The 9,503-nt window shown below is 35.4% G+C and overlaps 1 protein-coding gene across 1 annotated transcript; it reads left to right on the forward strand.

Annotated features, from left to right (window-relative positions):
- Positions 1-4,001: 4,001 nt before the first annotated feature.
- Positions 4,002-8,184, forward strand: LOC109585751 (uncharacterized). Its single transcript, XM_020001878.1, has 2 exons — positions 4,002-4,567; positions 7,984-8,184. Exons 1-2 carry the CDS (start codon positions 4,006-4,008, stop codon positions 8,109-8,111), a joined length of 690 nt encoding a protein of 229 aa, XP_019857437.1. The 5' UTR covers positions 4,002-4,005; the 3' UTR covers positions 8,112-8,184.
- The last annotated feature ends 1,319 nt before the right edge of the window (positions 8,185-9,503 follow it).

Consider the following 9,503-nt stretch of genomic DNA (forward strand, 5'->3'; position numbering starts at 1 on the left):
TAAATACAATTACAAATACTTCATCTATGTATTTTAATTACAATTGCAAATACTTTATTCGCAAGTATTTAGACAATTTTGAACTAGTTTTATTTAATAATAGATCAAATTAACAATGTAAATTGAAAGTCTCTATTAATTATGTATAATGCATGTATAATCAATATTATTTAGGTACATGTATTGCATTCAATGAGCATTAATGTTTCAAAGTTTTGTCACTGAAACGACATCTTTCAGGATGAAAGACCTTTCCTGCAATGCTAAAAAGCCACCCCACAGGAGCTGATGATGCTGGAATGCACAAATATTTAGGAACTAGTTTTGCTATACATGAAAATCACTTCTCGTGATTTTTCCAGTAGATAAGAGGGTCATCTTCTTGAGGCAGACAGGGTGCAGACAAATATTCTTCAATTAATATTTCTAAGTCATCAAGGTTAGAAGATGACGAAGGACCTTGCATTAGATCCTGAAAGAAGCTTGTAGCACTAGCAGGCTGCTTTTGTCTACACAGGGAGCTGAGGGAAGTGACTCAAGTCAGTTACCTACTTTTGAAGTCATGCCGGATGGGGTAGGGAATTTATTTTGAATAGCTCAAGTACTTCATAACTGCAGCAAATTGACCGTCAAAATGACTATACTATCGCTGTTGTTGTGGTTATCTTGTGTAGCATTTGCACTGAAAAATGTTTCCCCACTCTTTAAAAGTCGGCTATATGCAACTACTCGACGAGTTGTGTTTGGAGGAAGCAGCTCTCTTTCATCATCACTTAACTGTACCAAATCCCCAATGGCCAACATTTCATGATTTATTTTGAATAGAGTTGCATATCTAGGAATTAATGATACTAATTAGCAAGCCTATAATCATAATAAGAAATATACCTGTGATGATGACTAAACATATTATCTAAAAACATTGGGAGAACACTAACATCTAAGTCTTGTAGTACATTGCTTATAGAAGCTTGTACCTGCTGTCTCTGTAATAATCCTCTGATAAAATGGTAACTATTATAGCATTAAACATTTAATAAACCTGCTTGTCAATGTTGTTTGATCCATGGAATAAATTATTAATCCACCCATTCATCGATTCAAATTCAAATGCAGAATGTGCCCACAATGGAGCTACATGTAAGTCTCTGACACTATGACAATCATGTGCAATCATGTGTACATTCATATTGCAATGCCTTTCTGCAAGATAATTGCTTATCATACATCAATTTTAAAAATGAATATGTAGTACCTCCATACAGGGTTACAAATCCTTGACTAAAGTCATCAAGCCAGTTTTCAGCCTGCTGGATATCATTTTGAGTGATGCTCTGTTGCAACAGGAACCACAGGGCTCCTGAGAAAAGCATCAAGTACATGTACTTCAAGTACCTATCATCAAGCATGCCTTGAAGGACAGGTACATAATAAAAGAAAAGTCAAGCTCTATGTTGAGATGCTATAGAAATTAATATAAAAGTGTGCCAAAGTATTACTGTGTAATGTACCTTTCCAGTGCAATAAGTCTGTGATACCACAGGGCTTACGCTGTACTTTATGTGGTACTTTGATGTGTTGGATTCTTTCATCAATCAAGTGGACCTTTAAATGAATTTCATGGCTAGTACCACTGCACTTGCTTGTATTGGTCCATAGAGATAAGAGATAGTTGACTTTTCCAGAATTGGCCACAACCAACTTCACATCTGCTCCCTTGGTAGCTTCTCATTGTCTACATTTGTTGTTATACTTTCGTCTTAAAAGCAAGATGTTGTGAAGAATAAAACACTGTTTTATTTTGGCAGCATGTTGCATGGTTGCTAGTAGCAAGTTGCCTCCTGTATGAAGAGCTACTATGTTTTCATTCCCACTAGGTTGTGAGAGTGAGCACTCAATACCTAGTTGTTCTTTGTATTGCTCTGTAAAGAATAAAGCATTGCCTTGTCAAAGAAACTTTCTTACATTATCATCATTGAGATAAAGTTCTTCTTTCAGTCGCATACTTTGTCACTTCCTAATACAACCACATTAATAAGAAATTGTAGGTCTCATACTCACCCTTGTCAATTACTATGCATGTATACTTCTTGTATACAATTTCCTGATTTATTTCAATGGAACATTCTCTGTTCAAAGGAACCCTGTAACTCATGTTCCGGTACCACAATGAGGCCTTTGTCTTCAAACTCCAAAAGGTAGAATTTTTATTTGTTTTTGTGGCTACAGTTCTTGTTGTCATTGCCCATTGCAGATTGACAAGAACTTAGCTTAGTTGTAAAGTCTGAAGTTGTAGTGAGTATTTACAGCTCTTACATACAGCAAACATATTTCATATAAGCATGTGTGTTACTGTATGCTTATACTTTATGAAATGCATACATGTATATTTAAGCATATCAAAATATTGACATATTAAATAATTTGACATTTGTGATGGGTGCATTACAAAATGTACTTCTCTTTACATACCTTATTAAATTTAATGGGAGCTTTCCAATCACCATTGTTGATGGTAGGAGGAAGAGGATAATCACCATCAACATCAGTCTTATAGTTACTATGGCAATGATTACAATGGATGCTAGTTCATCATTCTTTTACTTTTTTTTCTTCTGTTTCTAATTCGTAATGATACACACACTTTTTTCCCATAAAAATGTGTACAATGTAATGTTAAGTGACATTGTTCATTGGAAGAAAATGGAAGCCTCATCCTTCATTGCATTTGCCAATTAAACTGTTGTTTACTCAGTCTGCCTACTTGTGTTTCATGGATGACCTGTCATTATGTTCTGATTTAAATTTATCAATAACCACTAACCACTTTGATGTTCATGTGGCATGAAAATCATTAGATATGACTATGTACAACCTTATTCACTGAGGAGTAGAACAACTTTAAACTCAAGAACATGCTCTACTTTTTATGCACATTTTGATTTGGCTTTGTCATCTAACTTTCGATGGCCTTGGATTTTCAAGTTGGTTATGGTTTCTGGTAGTGCTTTATCAAACTTATTAAGCTTTTCACTATTTCTGTATTTAATTGTTTTTTGTGAGAATGTTAATTTTGAAATAATTATACCTGGTTTGCCCTCAATATTTAAAAGAATTATTTTTGGTTTTTCTTGGACCTGAATATCTAAAAGGATCATTTTTGGTTTTTCTTGGAGTTTTGGTGGGACTGGTTCCTACCTTGATATGGACAACAGACAAGAAAAAAGGTTTACAATTAGAACTACATGTACTTTACTAGGAAGGGCCACCTAATCTTTATCTTGTGTGGTTCAGGAGGATGGACAAGGTTATGCTTTATTCATACTGACATACATGTACAGCTGCAACAGCTACCACAAATCGCTAATATTAATTTAACAGTTGCCACATCCACAATGCATGATGTCTGACATCATTAGTCAGGCTCTTTTAAATATTATAAAAGAGAGAGAGAGCTTAGTTAATATTAAACAATCATTACAAAGAGGATAATAATGCTCTCTCTTCTTATACTAGCTATTGCTTGTCTCCCTCAGTTTATCACTAGTTCTAATCTTGCTCTTACATTTGATGCTGCTAACAATACTTGTATTGCAGCCTGTACTACCTGCAGTGATACCAGTAATACTGATCCTATTACTATCTCTAACAAGACTGATGGACTATTGAATGAACTACTCAATATTACCAGGAACAATGATCAAGACATTCAAGAAATAAAACAGAAAATGGATGGTATTATTTCTTCTCTCTCTCATATCAAGGAGACTGCTACCTCTAATGCTGGAGCTATCAATGATATACTGCTACTGGTGGAAGACCTTATCATGTTACACAATGACTCATCTTCCTTCTCTGCTATCCCTACTTCTTGTCAAGAGATTAAGAACAAACAACCAAACAGTCCTTCTGGTGTATACCTATGATGGAACTAAACATACTTACTGTAATATGGAGGAGCTATGTAGTTCAGGAGGAGGATGGACAAGACTAGGATATCTGGATATGACTGATGCTACAGTGAACTGTCCTTCTGGGTTTAGACTGCACCAGTCAGGAGGAGTTAGAGCTTGTGGTAAAGCAAAACCAAATGTAGGTAGTTGTACATCAGTTCAATTTCCATCTAATGGTATCAGTTACTCTGAAGTGTGTGGTAGAGTAGTGGGATATCAGTATAATTCACGTGATGCAGTATATCCAGGTAGATATGATGATGAATCATATGGTAGTGTTATTGATTCTAGTCACACTGATATCAATTCTTATTATGTTGATGGTGTTAGTATCACTCGTGGGTCTCCTCGTCAACATGTCTGGACACTAATAGCTGGACTGAATGAAGCTAGTAATTATACTCATAGTAATGATGGTTGTTACAATTGTCCTTGTTCTCAAGGTAGTCCTCAAAACTCAACTCTTCAGTCTTTCATTGGTAACGACTACTTCTGTGAATCTGGTAATCCTGCTACTGATGGTACGTTTCAAGCCATTCTCTATGTATCTGATCCATTGTGGGATGGTAAAGGATGTGGTAGTCTTGAAGGAGTTTGTTGTACATCTCGTCCTAGTCTTCCATGGTTCAGTAAGGTACTAAACGCTACCACTACTGACTATCTAGAGCTGAGAGTTTGTGCAGATTTTGGTGATGATGTTCCTGTTAGCTTTTATGAGTTGTATGTGAAATGATGAGAAAAGCTAATGAACAGTTTATTCTTTGTAGTTAGTATAACAGTAGATTATTTCAATTGATTATCATTAGTTAATTGTCTTTATACAGACACATATTGTTCTTTACCTTTTGTAGAAGATATGTATATTGAGTTTTTTTAATTAATGCATTATTTTTTCCAGTGACAATAGCATCAGCCTAAGCTGTTACTTATTAGTTAGCATATCAGCAACAGGGTTTTACCTTTACAGGATCCTTATAAAAATGGCCATAACTCCACAACTTTGTGTCATAATCAGCTCAAACTTTGTACATAGCATAAGGACATTGAAATGTATCAGGAAATGTAATAAAAATTGGTTGTGGTTTTTTAGTCATTACTTTTTGGAAAGAAAGCATAGGCTATAGTACAGTGTATTTTTTAAAAATTGGCCATAACTCCAGTATTTCTGTTTGGAATTGGCTCTATTTGAGATTTAGAGTCTTCTTTTAATAAAAGCTCTTTTACATAATGGAGGAATTACTTTCATGTTCCTGCATTGAGACCAGAAGTGCTATAGATACTAATGGAGTAGCATTAGGCCTAGACGGTGTGGAGAAATGCTGAGAGTTGAACTAAGAGCCTCTTTGGGCTATCAAAGAATATCAGTACATGGCATTTTTCTAAATTCGCATCTTTTTTACAACCTGGGGCCGTAGCCCCCAGGTCGTCCTATAATTGATTTCACCCACGTGCAATATATATTTGATTGTTTGTTAACACTTACATTTCTTCTATACATGTTGTATTTGAGAAATAACAAACCTTAGCAACCACTCGCTCACGCTATGTAAGTGGGTGTGGTCACGGCAAGCAAAATGGCGGTTTGCACATGGGACAAAGTTATGAGCTTTCTAACAGCGAGAGAGCATAGAGATACTGTCTAAAGTCTTTTCTGGAAGCATTAGAAGCTAGAGAGAACCTTCATAAGTTTTGATAAGAACCTAGCTGTACTTGCAAGGTGGTGAAAACAATTATAGGAATATTTTTACACTGTTACACTTGTTTTAGATAACCATGACTTAATTTTTGCCATAATCAGCTTAAACATTCTACATGACATAAAGACATTAATATCAGGATATGTTGTATGAATTAAAACGTGATTTGAGAGCCAATTTTTAATTATAGGTTGGGCTATAATAAATGTCTCTTCTTCTGTATCCATAGTGTGATAGTGGGTAGTTCTTAATCTTTTTACTGCGATTTGCCTACTATTAGCAGTTATACCTTCTCTTATAGTACGAAAGTCTCGTTCTGAGTTTTGATTCTGTTTAACGTTATTATTGTGAAGTCTTTCTTGACACTTGATCTTGAAGTCCACATCATTTATTTGAGATTCTGACCATTTGATTAACTTTATGTTGTTGACAATTTCTACTCAGAAAGTTTTGATTTCACGATAGTAGTGAACACAATGACAATCAATGTCGCTAAGCCTATCATAAAAAGATGAAAATAAAAATCAAGAGCTGTAGGACTTACATTTAGTTAGTTCTTGGATCACGATTAATTGAGTTCTCACTCATGCAACATTTTATAGAACTGCACTATTTGCCCAACCCCTTCCTAGAACTTGTTTGTGAATTACCGTCTTCATTAATAAACTGAATTATTTCTAAGTTTTTGTTTTAATCTTCAAAATCATTTTAGATAGTGAAGCCTCATTTGCTTTGTACTTGCTGTCAGTAATATTCTATTATTATCTGTTCAAAATGCAAACTGTATTTAATAGCTTTTTTATCAACCTGCCCTACAGCACACATCGTGTTAGCTGACAATTGTGCCAGAAAATGATTTAATGCACCAGCAGCGCTATAGAGAGTAGAGGCTCCTATTGTCATCCGCTTATCCTGACCCTCTCACTGTTCATTTGAGAATTGCAAGGCCAAAACTTAAATATAACTTCGTTGCGCAAAAGTCAGTTTGGATCTGTGATGTACAGTATAGTAATGCTCTGCTTGGTATTATGCAGTAATTGGCCAATTTTTAAAAATGGCCTGATGAACGTGTACAAACAAACCACTTACCAGGAATGGCTTCACTCATGTGTCAAATTGATTGGCAATTATATGCCTCAGTAAAAAAAACACAATGAACACAACCACAACAGCTATCACACAGAACTGTCATTAATTTAAGTTACCACAAAGCATCACGTCTGACGTCATTAGTCAGGCCCTTATGAATATTATAAAGGGAGTGAGGAGTAAACAGTAAACAATCATTACAAAGAGGATAATAATGCTCTCTCTTCTTATACTAGCTATTGCTTGTCTCCCTCAGTTTATCACTAGTTCTAATCTTGCTCTTACATTTGATGCTGCTAACAATACTTGTATTGCAGCCTGTACTACCTGCAGTGATACCAGTAATACTGATCCTATTACTATCTCTAACAAGACTGATGGACTATTGAATGAACTACTCAATATTACCAGGAACAATGATCAAGACATTCAAGAAATAAAACAGAAAATGGATGGTATTATTTCTTCTCTCTCTCATATCAAGGAGACTTCTACCTCTAATGCTGGAGCTATCAATGATATACTGCTACTAGTGGAAGACCTTATCATGTTACACAATGACTCATCTTCCTTCTCTCCTATCCCTACTTCTTGTCAAGAGATTAAGAACAAACAACCAAACAGTCCTTCTGGTGTGTATCTACTGGCAACTGCTGCCAATGGAACCCAATATGTTTACTGTAATATGAAAGAGCCGTGTGGTTCAGTAGGAGGATGGACAAGACTAGGATATCTGGATATGACTGATGCTACAGTGAACTGTCCTTCTGGGTTTAGATTGTACCAGTCAGGAGGAGTTAGAGCTTGTGGTAGAGCAACGTCAAATTTAGGTAGTTGTACATCAGTTCAGTTTCCATCTAATGGTATTAGTTACTCTCAAGTGTGTGGTAGAGTTGTGGGATACCAGTATGGCTCAACTGATGCAGCTACTGCGGGGATAGGCCACAATGATATTAATTCTTTTTATGTTGAAGGTGTTAGTATCACTCGTGGGTCTCCTCGTCAACATGTCTGGACACTAATCGCTGGACTGAATGAGGCTAGTAATTATAAAAACTATAACAAATGTCCTTGTTCCAAAGTTAGTACTCAGACTATTCAGTCTTTCATTGGTAATGACTACTTCTGTGAATCTGGTAATCCTGCTGCTGATGGTACATGGCAAGTTATTCTTTATACATCTGATCCATTGTGGGATGGTAAAGGATGTGGTAGTCTTGAAGGTAATTGTTGTACAGCTCCAGGTCTTCCATGGTTCAATAAGGTACTAAACACTGCCACTACTGACTACCTCGAGCTGAGGGTGTGTGCAGATTCTGGTACAGCTGATGAAGATGTTCCTGTTAGCTATTATGAGTTGTATGTAAAATGATGAGAAAAAACTAATGAACAGTTTACACTTTGTTGTTAGTACAACAGTGGATTATTTCATTTGATTAATGATAATAAATTATTGTCTTTATACAGCACTTATCAACCTCTACCTTTTTGAAGGTATGTAGATTGAATTTGCCATGACAAAAGCATTAAGTTTAGGCAGTTATAATTTGGAAGTACATTTCTGTAATGATGATGCCAGTTGGCGAATTACGGTGACATAATTCAATGATATAACCCATTGTCTGCACTATGACATGTTTATTTGCCATCTCCATTTCTTGTTTCCATTATTTCTACATTTTTTGCAGTACTTTGGAATATACAGAATAGTCACTTTTGCTTCCTTTTGTAACATTTAGCTAGTTTACTTTTGGTGTTGTTGTATTTTTAGATGTGCTATGATTTAATGCAGTTTTACAACTTGTTCACTACACTCTTAACTTTGATGCTTTTTATAACTTAACACTTTTGTCTATACATCTATCATTGTTCCCTATAATTTTTTCCATTATTGCTACATATTTTTAGTACAATGAAAGATACAGAATCATCACTTTTTCTTCTTTTTCAAACACTGCATTTTACTTTGTCAAGAATAATTGCAAATTTGTCAATCTCAAAATTCTCACCACTTTCAATATGCTTTTTTCAAATTTAAGTACAATGATGATTGATGGCATCCTTGTAGTTGGGGTATTTCTTTCAATTCAGGCGTCACTCTTTGAGAGAAAGAGCAGGCTGGGCAGCCCTGGTCAATCTTCTGACTGAAGTAGGAGTGGTCATACTAAAAAAGAAGATTGGTGTTAATAGAGGGAGCAAGGAATTAAGAAGGAGACTAACCAACTGATCGTCAAGTTCTTTTTTTCAAATTATTGAAATGATGAGAACAACACATTCCTCTGTGCGCATGTGCAATAGGTATCATTTACCTGATGATTGCTAAGTACATCTGCATGATGCATTTATCGCGTAGCACATTTTTGAGAACCTTATGGAGAAATTCATTTTATTAATGATATACATGATTGTGTTTATGTAAACCATTATATAATGCATTAGTAGATTAGCTGCTTCCTATATTCTCTCTTTACCCTCTCTTTTTCTAATTAATGAATAAATAAACATTCCAATAAGTTACTCCTGAAGATACATGTTTGGCCCCCGCTCTGCTTCCTTGCTACAGTACCACTCAGCTATAATTTGTCAAGTAAAAAATGAAATTCATCATTAACGATGGAATCATGCTGAACATACAAGCAGTGGCGGTTCTAGGATTGAATTTCTGGGGAGGCCTTAATGATATGGGTGGAATAATTAGTGGGTGCAGTCAACCAGGGTTGCAGGATTTCATTTGGAAAGTCAAAATTTTGAAGATTAGGCCTCT

This window comes from Amphimedon queenslandica, unplaced genomic scaffold (genome assembly GCF_000090795.2).
Source record: "Amphimedon queenslandica unplaced genomic scaffold, v1.1 AMPQUscaffold_13015, whole genome shotgun sequence".
NCBI lineage: Eukaryota > Metazoa > Porifera > Demospongiae > Haplosclerida > Niphatidae > Amphimedon > Amphimedon queenslandica.